This window comes from Microcaecilia unicolor, chromosome 7, assembly GCF_901765095.1.
Source record: "Microcaecilia unicolor chromosome 7, aMicUni1.1, whole genome shotgun sequence".
Taxonomy (NCBI): Eukaryota; Metazoa; Chordata; class Amphibia; order Gymnophiona; family Siphonopidae; genus Microcaecilia; species Microcaecilia unicolor.
Window position 1 is genome coordinate 263330042 of NC_044037.1, and position 18949 is coordinate 263348990.

The window sequence follows — 18949 nt, forward strand, 5'->3', positions numbered from 1 at the left end:
CTAGGGCTTTTCAGAAGAAGGGCTTGGAGAAGAGACGGCTGAGGGGAGACATGATAGAGGTATATAAATTAATGAGTGGAGTGGAACTGGTGGATGTGAAGCGTCTGTTCACGCTTTCCAAAAATACTAGGACTAGGGGGCATGCGATGAAACTACAGTGTAGTAAATTTAAAACAAATCGGAGAAAAGGTTTCTTCACCCAACGCATAGTTAAACTCTGGAAGTCGTTGCCGGAGAACATGGTGAAGGCGCTTAGCTTGGGAGAGTTTAAAAAGGGGTTAGACGGTTTCCTAAAGGACAAGTCCATAAACCACTACTAAATGGACTTGGGAAAAATCCACAATTCCAGGAATAACATGTATAGAATGTTTGTGCATTTGGGAAGCTTGCCAGGTGCCCTTGGCCTGGATTGGCCACTGTCGTGGACAGGATGCTGGGCTCGATAGACCCTTGGTCTTTTCCAAGTATGGCATTACTTATGTACTTATGTATGTACTTCATAGAAAACATCTAAAATTGGTTTTGAAAATACCAATTTGGATGTTTTTGTCCAGAAGTAACAGAAATGAAAATATTGTGGTCTGTATTCAAAGGCTTTGGGCCCCTTTTACTAAGCCGCGTAGGCGTCTGCATGCACCCAACATGCACCAAAATGAACTTACCGCCCAACTACTGCGTGCCTTTTGCAGTAATTTCATTTTTGGCATGGCTCCGCTATGCGCATCTGAAAAATATTTGTTATTTTCAGTTGCGAGTAGCAGACACGCACCAAATGGCATCTGAAACGCGTAGGTCATTACCATGCAGATTCTTTACCGCTGGGTCTATGGCTGGCGTTGACTGTGTAAGTGACCACAATATTCCTATGGGCGCCTACATAGCACGCGATAATGTTGTGCATGTGCTAAAAACGCTAGTGCACCTTAGTAAACATGGACCTTAGGGAGGAAGTTATCAAACTGCATTAGGGCTTTACGTCAGATTGGGCGGCTTTTACTAAGGCGCGCTCATGTTTTTAGCACACACTAAAATTGTGGGTGCGCTAAACGTTAGAGACGCCATAAGGGTGTCTCTAACGTTTAGCACACCCACAATTTTACCGTGCGCTAAAAACGTGAACGTGCCTTAGTAAAAGACACTCATTATTTGCTTCTTAATACAACTTAAAGGGCATTAACACAAATATCACTGCTTTAGTATGAGAACTAAGTTGCCATGGGTTACATAGTAATGAGATGCAAAATATGAAAAGGCATGAAAAGCAGCTCTACTATGTAAATTCCATAACACAACTTGAGGTGAACACTGGGTACACACTGCAAGTCAAATTATGGCCTTAAATTACAGTAAAATAATCCCAACTGTGTGGAAACATGACCCCTACTGATAGTCATATGAGCCTTCTGGTAGGGGCACCATTTTGATAGATGCCATCGGAAAGACAGGAGCAACTGGGGATGCACCCACGCTATCTGCCAATACATTTAACACCTGGTCCAGACTCAACAAGCAAACAAAAAACAGAGTAACCAAAATGATAAAGGGGATGGAACTCCTCTTATATGAAGAAAGGCTAAAGAGGTTAGGGCTTTTCAGCTTGGAAAAAAATACAGCTGAGGGAGATGTGATTGAGGTCTGCAAAATCCAGAGTAGTGTAGAATGAGTAGAAATGATTTGATTTTTTATTCTTTCAAAAAGTACAAAGACTAGGGGACACTCAATGAAGTTACATGGAAATAATTTTAAAACAAATAAAAGGAAATATTTTTTCACTCAACAAATAATTAAGCTCTGGAACTCATTGCCGGAGGATGTAGTAACAGCGGTTAGCGTATCTGGGTTTTAAAAAAAAGGTTTGGTCAAGTTCCTACAGGAAAGGTCCATTGTCTGCTATTGAGATAGACATGGAGAAGCCACTGCTTGTCCTGGAATTGGTAGCATGGAATCTTGTACTATTTGGGTTTCTGTCAGGTACTTGTCACCTGGATTGGCCACTGCTGGAAACAGGGTACTGGGCTAGATGGACCATTGATCTGACCCAGTATGGCTATTCTTTTTTTTCTTATGTAGATTGCAGTCCAAGCCCGTAGACACTACCCTCCTGATCAATCACTCACCCCAACTGGAAAACCTAGTTCAAGCCCCTCTAGTCACCATACTTGCATTCTCCCTTTATTCCAAAACCTCTCACAGGACTTGTCTAGGGGTTAGTCTAGTAGTCTACTGAGCCAAGGAGGGAGAAGTCCCCTCTACTAGGAGTCAACCTGCTAGGTAAGGGCAATGCCCCTTATATATCAGGTTGACCTCTAGCAGTAGCATGACGAGAATGCTAGGAGTCATAAACACCATCTTGAACCTCAGCAGCTCCAGGTCCAAATGACAGTGGCACCACTCCCACTCCTACCAACCAAATTGCCAAGTCAACCCCTGGGAAGGGGTACTGATGTGGTGGCTGGTATGTTCTGAACAGGGGGGTCTGATATCAGAAATTGAGGCTTCATTATGGGAGGGTACTGTGCAAGGACAGGCCTTGGATTGGTGGGATTACTGTTGGGGAGTGGATGCTTGATCAGTAGGTTATTGTTGGGTGGGTATGAATTGGGGTTTACTGTCGAGGTGCCTAGATAAAAGGGTTACTTAAGAGGAGCAGGATCAGAGGGGTTTGTGTGATTATGACTGCTGGACACTTTTTTTCTCAAAACATTAATAGACAAATGCCATGCTACAAGACTACCAATAGCACAGCAGAACTTAACGCAAACATCATCAGCAGTAAAGACAACTATTCAGTTACCTACCAAATGAAATCTGTGTTATTTCTGGCTACATCCAATCTCCACCTAGATCCCACCTCAATTCCATCCCAATCTGTAGTAAGCAGTTACCTTAATATTTTTTATCATGCAGTAGTTTTCACTGCTTGGTAGCCACTAGTTAATGCACCTTAGTATACATGCCCCTAAACATTTTTAAGGCACATCCTCAAATCAAATTTGTGCCAATAAATGCACATTCTTAACCAAGAACAGTTGTTCAGACCAACTTACACACTTATAAGATGCATTCTCATACTGTCTTTTATTCTGGGGTTTTGTGTTTTTCCATTAAGAAATGCAATAATATAAACACCAGCTATATTTATTACAGATAAAAAGACCTGTGGACCACATGAGTTTCAGTGTAAGAACAAAAACTGCATTCCAGATTATTGGAGATGCGACAGTCAGAATGACTGTGGAGATAATTCAGATGAAGAAAACTGCAGTAAGTATCATGTTGTGAGCTTGAGGTCCAGAAGTAACAGAAATGAAAAGATTGAGGTCCATATTCAAAAAACATAGGAGGGATGTTATCAAACTGCATTAGGGCTTTGTCACATTATTTGCCCCTTAACTATTCTTTTTCACTAAAAAATAGTTAAGCTCTGGAACTCGTTGCTGGAGGATATGGTAATAGCAGTTAGCGTATCTGGGTTTAAAAAAAGGTTTGGACAAGTTCCTGGAGGAAAGATCCATGGAGGGGCATAATCGAACGCGAACGCCCATCTCCATGGGCGACCATCTTTTGTTTCGATAATACGGTTGGTGCCGGGCAAATGCATCGGATTTGGGCGGATTTGAGCTGGGCGGTATCAGTTTTCAGCGATAATGGAAACTGAAGGCGCCCAGCTCAAAAACAAACAACTCCAAGGCATTTGGTCGTGGGAGGGGCCAGGAATCGTAGTGCACTGGTCCCCCTCACTTGCCAGGACACCAACCGGTTACCCCAGGGGGCACTTGTAAAAAGTAAAAAAAAAACATTAAAATACCTCCCAAGTCCATAGCCCCCTTACCTTGGGTACTGAGCCCCCCAAATCCCCCCCCCCCCAAAACCCACTGCCACAACTGTACACCATTACCATAGCACTTATGGCTGAAGGGGGGCACCTAGATGTGGGTACAGTGGGTTTTGTGGGCAGTTTGGAAGGCTCCCATTTACCAGCACGTTTTTAAAGTTCTTTTTTTTTTGATGGGAGGAGGTTAGTGACCACTGGGGGAGTCAGGGGAGGTCATCCCCGATTCCCTCCGGTGGTCATCTGGGCAGTTGGGGCACTTTTTGGGGACTTGCTAGTGAAAAAAAAGGGTCCAAAAAAACGGTCCAAAGTCTCTCTTCTGCTGCCTTTCTTTTTTTCCATTATCGGCCGAGCGTGCCCATCTCTCCTCGACCGATAAACACGCCCCAGTCCTGCCTTCACCACGCCTCCGACACGCCCCCGTCAACTTTGTTCGTTCCCGCGACAGACTGCAGTTGGAGGCACCCAAAATCGGCTTTTGATTATACCAATTTGGGCGCCCACGGGAGAAAGGCGCCCATCTCCCGATTTGGGTCGAAATATGGGTGTCTTTCTCTTTCAAAAATAAGCTGGATAGTCTGTTATTGAGATGGACAAGGGGGAAGCCAGTGCTTGCCCCGGGGTTGGTAGCATGGAATGTTGCTACTAATTGGGTTTCTGCCAGGTATTTGTGACCTGGATTGCCACTGTTGAAAGCAGGATACTGGGTCAGATGGACCTTTGGTTTGACCCAGAATGGCTATTCTTATGTTCTTTATGCAACTTAGAGGGTCCTAACACAGCTTGACTTGGACTAATGTGGCAATATATAAGCCATTGCGGGTTACATAGTAATGAGATGCAAAATATGCAAAATGGATATAAATCAGCTCATTACTATAAAACATAACTCCTGGTAGTTATGAGAGACTATCACTAAGGATATCATTTTGAAAGATGGCGCCAAAAGGGTAGGATCAACTGGAGATCACACCTGCCTGAGGAACCCCTAGATCACCAGGGAATTAAGGTACTGGTACAGGGGTTGGGGTATCTTGGGGGGGGGGGGATGGTAGGCAAAATCAGGGGGATCTCCTTCAGGGTGAGTTCTACTTGGAGGGGGTTCTGGATTAGGGGGCCTGATCAGAGGGTTCTTCATTGGGCGGGGCAGATCAGAGGGAGCTCTTGATCAAGAGAAGCTTGAATGTCACAGTCAAGATGATCAGTCCACCACTTGGCGGCCTGATGCTCTAGGTCTCTAGCCTAATGCATGCTTGTAAAGTGGCTCGCAAGCAGAGTTATTCTTTTTCCACTGAGGTCAGCAATGTGTAGGGATGTTATACCGCAGGTTAGTTACTCCTGTGGAAAATCAAGGTGCAGTAAAAGCTCACCATTTACCACACCTTGACAATCTTCCCCTCTCCGTCTCCCTTATATGGTTAAGATTATTTTTGATCCACATAAATCTTACCATTTAAACATTTATTCCTTTTGTCAGGTAACTTGTATCCCAAAAATTTTTTTTTAGGGATTGTAGGAAGATAAAAGTTTCTCTAAAAAAGAAAAAGGCAGTGTTAGAGGTATGGTAAGAATAGACTAAAGTATTAAGTCAGATATTACCATGGTGTGTTCAGTCTAAATTTTCCAAATGTATATGGACAACAGTTTGGCACAAATTATGTACCGGATGCTATCTGGATAGTTTAGTTCCAGATATTTGAATATCCAAATAAAAATGCACTGTTTGCTAGGTTGTCCTATCGCTTTTAGTGAGTTCTAGATGCTAGAGACACCCATGTTTTCCTATGGGTGCCTCTAGAATTAGTGCACGCTAAAATCACTAGCACACCTATAAAGCAAGTTAGTAAAGAGGACCCAAAGTTAGCTGGATAACATTCCTGTTTATCACCTTGTTGAATATTAGAAGTACTAATACATGGATGTGATATTTTTCTGTATCCTGATGTGTGTATATTTTTTCTACAATGTACTACAGATTTTCATTTTCTTATGGAGCAATAGCAAAATAAAATGCAAGTACACTGTCCTGCTTATAATCGAACGAGAAAAACGCCCAAGTTCCGACCTAAATCGGGAGATGGGCGTTTTTCTCACAAAAACAAATAAAGCGGTATAATCGAAAGCCGAACTTTGGACGCTTTCAACTGCACTCCGTCGCGGATGCGGACAAAGTTGACGGGGGCATGTCGGAGGCGTGGTGAAGGCGGAACTGGGGCGTGGTTATCACACGAACAGAGATGGGCGCCTTTCGCCGATAATGGATACGTTTGTAGCTAGAATTTAGGGCACTTTTCCTGGACCCTGTTTTTTCACGAATAAGGCCCCAAAAAGTGCCCTAAATGACCAGATGACCCCCAGAGGGAGTCGGGGATGACCTCCCCTGACTCCCCCAGTGGTCACTAACCCCCTCCCACCACAAAAAAATGATGTTTCACAACTTTTTACTTTCACCCTCAAATGTCATACCCTCCTCCCAAGCAGCAGTATGCAGGTCCCTGGAGCAGTTGTTAGGGGGTGCAGTGGACGTCAGGCAGGTGGACCCAGGCCCATCCCCCCCCTACCTGTTACAATTGTGCTGCTTAATGCTTAGTCGTCCAACCCCCCCAAACTCACTGTACCCACATGTAGGTGCCCCCCTTCACCTCTTAGGGCTATAGTAATGGTGTAGACTTGTGGGCAGTAGGTTTTGAGGGGGATTTGGGGGGCTCAACACCCAAGGGAAGGGTGCTATGCACCTGGGAGCTCTTTTACCTATTTTTTTGTTTTTGTAAAAGTGCCCCCTAGGGTGCCCGGTTGGTGTCCTGGCATGTGAGGGGGACCAGTGCACTATGAATCCTGGCCCCTCCCACGAACAAATGCCTTGGATTTATTCGTTTTTTGAGCTGGGCGATTTCATTTTCCATTATCGCTGAAAAGCAAAAACGCCCAGCTCACACCTTGGCGAATAACACATGGGCGTCTATTTTTTTTGAAAATACGGTTCACTCCGCCCCTTCACGGACCCGTTCTCGGAGATAAACGCCCATGGAGATAGGCGTTTCTGGTCGATTATGCCCCTCCGTATAATATATTTGACTTTGGAAGGGCAGTTTAAAATGCATTTATCTAGGTAATTATGTACTACTAATTATTTCTATAGCACTACAAATACATGTCATCTTTTATATCTATGTCTCTCTCTCTTTATATATATATATATATATATATATATATATATATATATATATACTAGTAAGAAAGGCCCGTTTCTGAGGCCAATGAAACGGGCGCTTGCGTCAAAGGTGATGATGTCGAGGGCGGAGCTATGCGATTGGTCAAGTGTCATTGCTCCGCCCTCGACGTCATCACGTTTGATGTGAGGGCGGGGCAAACAGTAATGGGGATAAATTCCAATCTCTGCTGCCTCACAAACCAGAAGTTGCAGCTTCCTTAGAACATTGAGGTAGCGAATTATGTGCGGAAGGGGCGTGGCTGCGGGCGGGTCTATCAGTAAGAGTGAGTGGTGCCTGAGTGACAGTGAGTGGTGAGTGGTGACAGCCTAAATGCAGGGCTCCAGTGTTTCCCTGCCACAGAGTGAGCTTCAGAATGTTTGAGGTGAGAATTATTTATATAGATATATGTATGGAATATATATGGAAGAAGTAACTAACTTGTTAGTCTCATTCACACACACAAGGAGTGACACGGGCTGCATATACTGCAGCAGGACATGTTTATCCACTCCTACCCTAGCTGAGATAATATTTAACCATCTCTCTGACCTCATTTGCACCTTTCTTTAAATTAGTCACCCTATTTTCTAACTCCTCCTACTCTCTTACCTATCTATATGTTCCATCTTCGCTTGTATACTGTCAATTAAAATGTTCTATTACATGTGGAGGGGCATAATCGAACAGCGCCAACCAAATAGCTGGCCGGCCAACTATGTGGCTGGGGCCGTAAAGGGGCGGAGCCAACTGTATTATCGAAAAAGATGGCTGGCCATCTGTTCCTTCAATAATATGGTTGGTGCTGACTAAATCTCAACATTTAGATCAAATGTTGCGATCGCTGGGTTTAGAGATGGTGGGCTTCGGTTTGTGGCCATAATGGAAACCGGGCCCGGCCATCTCAAACCCGGCGAAATGTAAGCCTTTTGATCTCTATCATACCTCTCTTTTTCCGCCATTCTTCCAAAGTATACATATTGAGATCTTTAAGTCTGTCCACATATGCTTTATGATGAAGATCACTGACTATTTTGGTAGCCATCCTCTGGACCGACTATCTTGTTTATATCTTTTGAAGGTGTGATCTCCAGAATTGTACACAATACTCTAAATGAGATCTTACCAGAGTCTTCTACTGAAGCATCATCACCTCCTTTTCCTACTGACCATTCCATCTTGCTATGTACCCAAGCATCCTTCTAACTTTCATCATCACCTTTTCTACCTGTTTGGCCACCTTAAGATCATCATTTATGATCACACCCAAGACCTTCTCCTCTTTCATGCAAAAAAATTCTTCATCCCCTAAACTGTACTGTCCAATTGGGTTCTTATAGCCCAAATGCATGACCCTGCATTTTTTAGCATGAATTCTTAGCTGTCAAATTTTGGATCATTCTTCATGCTTTACTGGGTCCTTACTCATGTTACCACACCATCAGGGATGTCTACCCTATTGCAGATTTTGGCAAAACTTACCAGACAGACGTTCAGCAATATCACTTACAAAAATGTTAAAAAGAACTGACCCAAGAACTGAACCTTGCATCCCATTCCTCATAGTGAGCTCCATTTTCCACTACCCTCTCTAGCCTTACTCCTAACCCAGGCAATTTAGTTTATGGACCATACCAAAGACTTTCCTAAAATCTAAGTACACCACATTTAGCACTCTCCCTCGATCCAAATCTCTGGTCACTCAGTCAAAGACGTTAATCAGATTCCTGAAGGAAAAATGCATAGTCTGCTATTGAGATAGACATGGGGAAGTCACTGCTTGCCCTGGGATTGGTAGTGCGGAATGTTGCTACTATTTGGGTTTCTGCCAAGTATTTGTGACCTGGATTGGCCACTGTTAGAATCAGGATATTGAGTTAGATGGATTATTGGTTTGACCAAGTATGGCTATTTTTATGTTTTTATGATTAATTAGACAAAATTTTTTCCAAATGAGAGAGGTCTAAAAAAAATAAGAGGTATTGTCATTTATAACCAAGCACTTGCAGGAAAATTTAAGAAAGAAAGTTGCTCCCACAGCTAAACATTTAGGAGTCCTTTTACTAAGCTGTGGGGTAAAGGGCCCTGCAGTAGCAGTGGGGGCCATTTTTCCTGTGTACCAGGGCCCTTTTTACCACAGCAGGTAAAATGCCCCCCCCCTCAACAAAAAAATGACCATGTGCTAAGATAACCCTTACCGTGTGGCCATGTGGTGGGGAGCACTTACCACCATCCATTGAGGTAGCGGTACGAGATCCTGCGGTAACCCAGTAGTAATCAGGCAGCATGCCACGAAGCTGTCACGTTCTCGAGGACCTTGGCATACTGTCAGGCTTATTCCCCGGGAGCACTGGGTTCGTGAGTCCTTGGGCCACTACCGTGGAGCGGCAGTGGCAGGCAAGATCACCTTCAAGGTAGAGACGAGACAAGACTGGACCGGAACCCCGGACTGGAGTTCTACACAGGAATACACGGAACTGGAATGCACCGGACGGGTGCGCACTGGAGTGGAGCCCGCTGGACTGGAGCACACTGGAGTGGCCCCACTGGACTGGAACATACAGGAGTGAAACCCGCTGGACTGGAACACACTGGACCTAGGCTTCACCTACGCTTAACCACCTTTCCCCAAGGGTTGAGCCCTCAGGTTCGGGCAGCCGGCAGGACTTACAGGAAAAACCGGAACTGGAACTTGCAAGCAGAAACAGCAGGAATCAGGATCCAGAAGTGCCCCCAGGCACCTAGGTGAAAGCAAGGCAGGCAGGCAGAGAATGTCCGGGTTCCGGCAGCAGGCAGGTTCAAAGCAATGGTCAGGTCAAGGAACAAGACTATGGCTGGATGTTCAGTATCAAGGAGTACTGGCAACAGACTGAACAAGGGCTGAAGCTCCAGAAGCAAAAAAAAAAAAAAACACACATGGGAACACCAGCAGGCTAAACACAAGAAGACTAGTAAACTGTACATAAGCTAATAGGAAAGCTATGCCCAAGCAAACCAGTCATACACAAGAAACATACACTAAGCAAACACAGGAAAGCTGTACACAGGCTGACAATGCAAAGCTGTGCCCAAGCTAACTAGTCATACACTAGAAACACATACACAGAGCAATCCCAGGAGAACTAGTAAAGCTGTACACAGGCTAACAAGCAAAGCTGTGCCCAAGCTACCAAGTCATACACTAGGAACATACACAGAGCAATCTCAGGAGAACTAGTAAAGCTGTACACAGGCTAACAAGCAAAGCTGTGCCCAAGCTACCAAGTCATACACTAGGAACATACACAGAGCAATCTCAGGAGAACTAGTAAAGCTGTACACAGGCTAACAAGTAAAGCTGTGCCCAAGCTAACAAGTCATACACTAGAAACATACACAGAGCAAACTCAGGAGAACTAGTAAAGCTGTACACAGGCTAACAAGCAAAGCTGTGCCCAAGCTAACAAGTCATACACTGGAAACATACACAGAGCAAACTCAGGAGAACTAGTAAAGCTGTACACAAGCTAACAAAAAAAGCTGTGCCCAAGCTAACATGTCAAACACCAGAAACATACACAGAGCAAACAATGTAGCAGTGTACAGAGTACTCTACATACCAGGGCCCTTAGACGAAATGCAAAGGCAAGGGCTGCAGTCTCTAAGTGATTAATAAAGCCCTTCCACACCAGAGGCACAGCTGCAGCAATCACCTTGCATCCAAATAGAGGCTTGACACTCAGAGAAGTCAGCCCACAGGAAGAACAAGTGGGAGCCATCTTGGATACTGGCATAGAGGAGTCGGCAGCCATCTTGGAAGAGGCATAGCCCAAACAGGTGAGGTTCAGTAGGGCAATCAGCACACAGAGCCAGAGAGAAACTAAGACAGAGACAGACACAGAGACAAGCAGAAGCCAGCACAGCCACTGACTCCCAGAAACAGGGTAAGTATGAGGGCGGTCGCGGCCACAGACGTGGCAGAAGCCCGATTACCGATGGGTTAGTCCTGCGCTACAGAAAAATACATTTCCAAAACACTGGAAATGGCATGCGCACCAGGATACCGGGTTTGATGGATCTTTGGTCTGTCCCAGTATGGCAACACTTATGTTCTTATGTTCTGTTATGAAAACATACTTGTAGTCTGATGAATGTGTTCTTTAAAACAAAATGCTTTTATAATAAGAGTAGCTTATGAGCCAATTTCATTTAAAGCTAATTACCTTAGATGGTAATCATGATGGTTTTACAAGGCAGTAGTAATAAAACTCTGTAATTAGGTTCAAAGTATTCTCCAAGATTTGTTATTTTACATTATATTGCCAGTATCCTGCTTCCAATAAAGGCCAATTTAGGTCACAAGTACCCTACGGATACTCAAGGAATGGCAAGATTCCATGCTACTGACCCCAATGATAACTAGTGGCTTTTCCCATTATCTACTAAATAGAAGTTTGTGGAATTTTCCTCCAAGAACTTGTCAAAATCTTTTTTATTTTAATCCAGATATGCTAACTGCTTTTACCACATCCTCTGGCAATGAGTCATAACTTAAAAGTCCTACTATGCTACTTCATGGAATGCCCCCTCAATATTTTTATCTTTTGAAAAAGTAAAAAATTGATTCATGTTTACCCATTTTACTCCATTCAGGATTTTGTAGACCTATGTCATATCCCCCCTCAGCCATCTCTTCTCCAAGATAAAGAGCCCCAACCTCTTAAGCCTTTCCTCATATGAGGAATTCCATCCCCTTAATTATTTTGGTCACCTTTATTTTAACCTTTTCTAATTCCGCTATCCAGCTTATTTTCAAAAGAGAAAGACGCCCATATTTCGACCCAAATCGGGAGATGGACGTCTTTCTCCCGTGGATGAACAAATCGGTATAATCGAAAGCTGATTTTGGTCGTCTTGAACTGCACTCCGTCGCAGGAACGAACAAAATGGACGAGGGCGTGTTGGAGGCGTGGTGAAGGTGGGACTGGGGCGTGGTTATCGGCCGAGGAGAGATGGGCGTCTTTAGCTGATAATCGAAACAAGAAGGGCGTTTTGGATGAGAATTTGGTCCGCTTTATTTTGACCCTTTTTTTTCAGGTCCAAGTCCCAAAAAAAGTGCCCCAACTGACCAGATGACCACCGGAGGGAATCGGGGATCACCTCCCCTGACTCCCCCAGTGGTCACTAACCCCCTCCCACCAAAAAAAAAACACTTTAAAAACTTTTTTGCCAGCCTGTATGCCAGCCTCAAATGCCGTACCCACCTCTATGACAGCAGAATGTGTTCTATCCTCTGACAGCCTTTCCCTGGTTCTGATGTGGCTCTCGGGTGAGTGTGACACCTTTTCTGTTATGTGCACTGCAGAGTCACATCAGCAATGCATTGTGGTGGGTGTAGGGTATTGGGCTCCGTGATTCAACTAGCTTGTGTTAAATGCTCACAATGTTGGTAGTTGGTAGGCTCTACTCCCATGATGCTTTTCCCTCTGCTTACTGGGTCAGAATATGCCCTGTTTTGTTTCCGGTAGTCCATGAGGTAGTGGCTATTTTTGTAAGCCAGTTTTAGCTCCCTTTCATGTGTTACCCACGTTACTGAAAGTGGGCATTGTACAGTATTCTGCCAGCTATGACCTACTGCTAATCTCAGTACCAGGGAGACTCTTTGCCAGTGGGGCACAACCTCTGATCTGCAGTTAACTGTGTGTAAACGTGCTTATTCGAATAAAGGACGTTTTCGGAGACATTAGTCTTCAGGTGTCAACTGGTGTGCCAAGGTTCTACAGCAGCAACAAGTCCTAGAGGCCTGGAGCACTTTTAGTGGGTACCGCAGTGAACTTCAGGCAGGCTGACCCAGGCCCATCCCCCCTACCTGTAACACTTGTGCTGGTAAATGGGAGGCCTCCAAAACCCACTGTACCCACATGTAGGTCCCCTTCCCCCCCAAGAACTATGGTATTGTTGTACATTTGTGGGTAGTGGGTTTTGTAGGAGGGGGTTGGGGGCTCAGCACCCGTGGTAAGGGAGCTATGCATGTGGGAGCTGTTTCGGAAGTCTACCACACTGACCTCTATGGTGCCCAGTTGGTGTCCTGGCATGTCAGGGGGGCCAGTGTACTACAAATCCTGGCCCCTCCCATGACCAAATGGCTCGGATTAGGACATTTTTGAGCTGGCCGATTTTAGTCTCCATTATCGCAAAAAAAAAAAAAAAAAAACCCGCCCAGCTCAGAAACGAACAAATCCATGGCATTTGGTCCGTATAAACCGTATTTTCGAAACAAAACAAAGACGTCCATTTTTTTCGAAAAAACGGTCTGTCCCTCCTCTTCACATACTCATTTTTGGACATAGACGCCCATGGAGATAGGCGTTCGCGTTTGATTATGCCCCTCCACATCTTTTTTGAGATATGGCAACCAAAATTGCACACAATATTAAAGGTTGCACTGTGGATCAATAGAGAGGCATTATAATATTCTTTGTTTCATTTTCTATTTATTATCTAATAATTCCTAACGCTCTTTTTGCTTTTTTGGCTGCCACCATATAGTGAGTAGCAGATTTCAATGTGTAGTTCATGATCATACCTAAATCTTTTCTTTGCTGGTGACTCCTAATGTGAAACCTAACATCAAATAACTATGATTTGAATTATTCTTCCCAAAGTGCATCACTTTGCAATTGTCCACATTAAATTTCATCTACCATTTGGATGTCCAGTCTTCCAGATTCCTAAGGCTGCCCTGCAATGTCTCAAAGTCTGCATGTGATTTAACACATTTGATTAGTTTTGTGTCATTTGCACATTTTTTATCCCTTCACTCATTGTTAAGAAGTACCTGTTGGCGGTAAAAGATGGCCCACAGAAGCATCGGCATGTGCATGTTGAGGCCACCTTTTACTGCCGCTGGTAAAAGTGGTTATTTTGGTAATTAAAAATTTCTGCATGGCAATTTACCGCTGGAGTCCTTACCACCTCCTATTTAGGAGGTGGTGAGGAGTCTGGCAGTTACTCGGCACTAGAAAATAAAAAGGTATTTTCTAGCACCAGAAATGGTGCATGGGAGACCCAGAACTACTGCCGATTTGCCACATGCCAAGCCAGCGGTAGCCCTACCGCCATTTGGTAAAAAGGCACCTAAATGACATTTGCCAGTGATAGTTAGAACTGATGCAAGAGAAAATAAAGGGAAAGAAAAAAGGTTTTGACAAGTTCCAGGAGGAAAAGTCCATGAACTGCTATTTATATAAGGAAAAGCCACTAGTTATCATTGGGGTCAGTAGCATGGAATCTTGCTATTCCTTGGGAATCCATAGGGTACTTGTGACCTAAATTGGCCTTTATTGGAAGCAGGATACTGGGCTAGATGGATCTTTTGGTCTGACCCAGTATAGTGATTCTTATATTCTTATATACTATAAGCTTCACACAACAGCCAAATTTGGATTTTTATTATCTACTTAGCAATGTAATGGCCTATTTTACAAAACCACGCTAGTGGTTCCACGAGTGGCAAATGAGAGGAAGCCCATTCAAATTCTATGGGCTTCCTCTCATCGTTAGTGTGGCTTTGTAAAAGAAGCCCTTAGTGATTAGTTACAATAACATTTGAAGTTGTTCCACTATAGCTGACTTAAGTTTGCTGTCCATGCTGCTTTTTCTGAGCTATAGTGAAGCTTCTTAAATATCCTACAGTAAAAATTAAATCACTACCATTGTTTAGAGAGAAACAAGTGTATTGTTTCTCTCAGCAAACTGAAGACAAATTTGGGGGCCCTTTTACTAAAGGGTTACCATGCAGCAACCTGGAACTTCCACCAGCCCAAAGTGGCTGCTGGTGGCTGCCTCCAGCACATGCTATTTGTGGTGCTGCTGGATTTTTAAGAAAAATATACACAGGGGGTTACCCAGCAGTAATCACACTGTCTAGTTACTGCTGGAGTTGTGCAGGAGCCCTTACTGCCACCTCAATCAGTAGTGGTAAGTGCTCACCCCCCCCCCCCCCCCCCCCCCCGCATGGCTACATGGTAAGTACAAGCTTACTGCATGGCCATGTGTTTCTTTATTTTCTGACCTTTTACCCGCTGCTGTAAAAAGAGCCCTGCCACAAAGCAAAAACAGCCACCACCACTACTTCGGGGCCCTTTTCACCACAGCTTTGTAAAAGGACCCCTTTCTGATTCGGATAAAAAGATTACTGCTATGTATTTCAGACTGGTTCAGACCAATCTTATTGGGACTAGCTTAAAGATTACACCAATTTCTTTTATTAAAGACAGCTTGGTTTGACATAGATAGAATTTCTTTAAAGTTGATTGCATGCTAAAATTATTTCTATTTTGAATTTTCCTATTTTTTGTCTGAGATTCTGCTGTGTAGATACTTGAAGGATATATTACTATTTGAGAATGTTGATGATATAACATTTTCTGATTGTTGCTATGTTATCATGGTTCAAGCTGGGTCATTTGAACAAATTTAAGAGGTTTTTGGCCAACAATGTTAAATCTCTCAGAAACCTTTCAGGAGATTATTTGTTCAAAAGCTACCCTCTTGGTTAATTTTTCAATTGAGTAGGAAAAAAATATATAAAGTATTGAAAGCTTATTTCTGAAGGAAAGATGCTGAATTTTGTGGCCATTCTGTCTGGATTTTTCCAGATGTGGCAAAGGCAACTCAATTGCGCTATACGGAATGTCTTAAGTTGAAAATGGGATAATTGGGATTGGAGTACCTTCTTTCTACAATTCCCCTGTAAGTGTTTGGCTTCTCTTAATGCTACTCATTATGTTTATTTTGATCCAAGTCAGCCTGAGGGGTTTTCGACTAATAAAGAAATAACTTGTGAGGGAGAATTTGAGAACCCTTTTATTTTTGGTAAGTTCTAGTATGGGTTTGGTTTATATAAATTCTGATTTCCTTTATTTACCACTATTTACCTCTGTTTCCCATTAATGTGGACTATGTTTCTTTCTTTTTTTTCTGGATGGAAATGTTTAATATTATTCAAAAATATAATTAAGGTACAATTAAGCTTTTGTCCTGAGAACCCGATATCCAGCCAAACGTTAGCAGTTTCAAACTAGGAGGGAAAGGAGTTGTTCCAGCAGCAGAACTCCAACTTAATCCGAAAGTAGTGATATATATATTATAGTCATTATTCAGTTAACTTTCAGGCTCATTTTCAAAAGAGAAGAACGTCCAACTTCTGACCCAAACCGGGAGATGGCCGCCATTCTCTCGTGGGCGTTCAAATCGGTATAATCGAAAGCCGATTTAGGGCGCCCAACTGCATTCCTTTGTGGGGATGAACAAAGTTCCTGGGGGGGGGGGGGGGGGGGGGGGTTGGAAGGGTAGCGAAGGTGGGACATGGGCGTGCCGGGGTGTGTTTAAGAGACGGGCGCCCTTGGCCAATAATGGAAAAAAGAAGGGCGGCCCTAGTGAGAATTTGATCCGCTTTTTTTGGACCCTTTTCTTAGGTCCAGGTCCCCAAAAAAGTGCCCAAACTGCCCAGATGACCACCGGAGGGAATCAGGGATGACCTCCCCTGACTCCCCCAGTGGTCACTACCTCCTTCCACCAAAAAAACCCAAACTTTAAAAAAAATGTTTTTGCCAGCCTCTATGCTAGTCTCAAATGTCATACCCAGCTCCATGACAGCAGTATGCAGGTCCCTGGAGCAGTTTTTAGTGGGTGCAGGCAGGTGGACCCAGGCCCATCCCCCCTACCTGTTCCACTTGTGCTGGTAAATGGAAGCCCTCCAACCCCCCCCCCCAAAAAAAAAAACCCACTGCACCCACATCTAGGTGCCCCCTTCACCCATAAGTGCTATGGTAATGGTGTAGAGTTATGGGGGGTGGGTTTTGGTGGGGGATTTGGGGGGCTCAGCACCCAAGGTAAGGGAGCTATGCATCTGGGAGGTATTTTAATGTTATTTTTTTTTAATTTTAAAAGTGCCCCCTAGGGTGCCTGGTTGGTGTCCTGGCATGTGAGGGGGACCAGTGCACTACGAATCCTGGCCCCTCCCACGACCAAATGGCTTGGATTTGGTCGTTTTTCAGATGGCCGGCTTCGGTTTCCATTATCGCTGAAAACCAATGCCGACCATCTCAAATCCGCCCAAATCCTAGGCATTTGGCCGGCACCAACCGTATTATCAAAAGAAAATATGGCCGCTCACCTTTTTCGATAATACGGTCTGTCCCGCCCCTTCGCGCCCCCGTCCTCGGAGATGGGCAGCCATGGAGATGGGCGTCCCTGTTCGATTATCCCCCTCTTTATATACTTTTCATGGCTAAAAATATAGAAGCCCTAAGATATCAGAATACACTTATTTGGATATTTTTAATCTGTCATATTCAGCCATGCTGAGATACCTACATAGTTAACTGAATATTCTGTTAAAGATAACCCAATAACTTTATCCTGTATTTTAAATCACATGCATACTTCTGAAATCAGTCTCATTGTGTTCTCTGCACCAGATCATGTTGTTATTGTTTTCAAGTTGAATATTTTTATGGGGCAGGTTGTCTGCATGGCATTTTCTATATTCTGACTGAACAGTATTACAGAAATAAGCACATATTTATAGTCATAAACATAGTAACATGGTAGATGACAACAGATAAAGACCTGCACGGTCCATCCAGTTGGCCCAACTAGATAAAGTTACATAAGGTATGTGATACTTCATATATATACCTGATCTTGATTTGTCCTGGTCACTTTCAGGGCATAGACCATAGAAATCTGCCCATCACTGTCCTTGTTCTAAAATTGTTGAAGTTGTCATGGAAGCCCCTAAAAAGCTCCACTCCACTCCAGCCCATTCAATTCTATTCAGCCTCAATCAGAGCACAGACCATAGAAGTCTGCTGAGCACTGGCCTTGTTCTCCAACTTCTAAACCTGAATCTGTCCAACTATGATCAGAGCAGAGACATCTAAGTAACAAGTTTCAGTTTTGAAGTGCTCAGTAAAGTACCTTTTAAAGACACAGATGCCACTGTAAGAAATAAGTGTCTTACCTGTATGGATTAATATTGTCTTTTGAGTCAGAATTAATGAGTCCAAGGTTCTAAATTTAGCTTACAACTCAGGGATAGATGATACAACGTTTTAAAATTGTGGAGTGAAAAAAAATCATCTGTAGCTTTTTTTCTTTCATTTTCTGCACTGTATATTTTGTCTTATTTCCATCGAATAATTAAACCTTAAGGTTCTTTTTGCTAGCTTATTTCTCACTTGATGAAGTTGTCAGGAGTTTCTGGATAACTGGCTGATCTAGTTTAGTCTACCTACAAAACCTCTTTTGAAGCATGTTTGTTTTTGCAGATCTTGCTTGCACAAATGATTATTTATTATACCATTTCAAAGTAAGTGGTTCATTAGGCTGCCAAAATACATAACACATAGTTCATTTCTGTGACTGCATGAAAATCTATAAAGTATTATTGTGTCAGGGAAACCTGTATTTATCCCAAACAGATGATGTTTTAAACTATTTTTTATTAATGTAGTTAAACAAAGCACAGTGGGTCAATTGGCAATTGACAATGATACAGATTTAAAAAAATACCAACTGAAAAATTCTGAATGTCCCTGTTTCCTTTTCCCTTTTTTGTTTTTCCATTCAATAGTATTTAGAAAAAGAAAAATCTTAAGTGTCCTATTTAGTGTGCAATAACAGCGGGGTCCTACACTGAGAGTCCAGTAAGGTTTTCGGTTGCCACATTTGAATTGCCAAAATTAATGCAAGGGACGCTGTAGACCCCATATACAGGGTAATTCTGTAAGATAGGTGCTAACATGTACATGCCAAATACACTTGCAAATGCTTAGAATACTAGCATATATGCCAACGGCATAGACAGACACTGGGCAGAAGATTTCAGTGTATTGTCTATGATGACACCTATATCTTTCTC

The 18949-nt window shown here is 43.4% G+C and overlaps 1 protein-coding gene across 1 annotated transcript in view; it reads left to right on the forward strand.

The window, feature by feature from the left end:
- LRP1B (LDL receptor related protein 1B) overlaps positions 1-18949 on the forward strand; it is a 1639960-nt gene that overhangs the window by 1331179 nt on the left and 289832 nt on the right. The window contains 1 exon segment of the mRNA XM_030210865.1: positions 3148-3264. Within this exon segment, the coding sequence (XP_030066725.1) occupies positions 3148-3264 (117 nt within the window).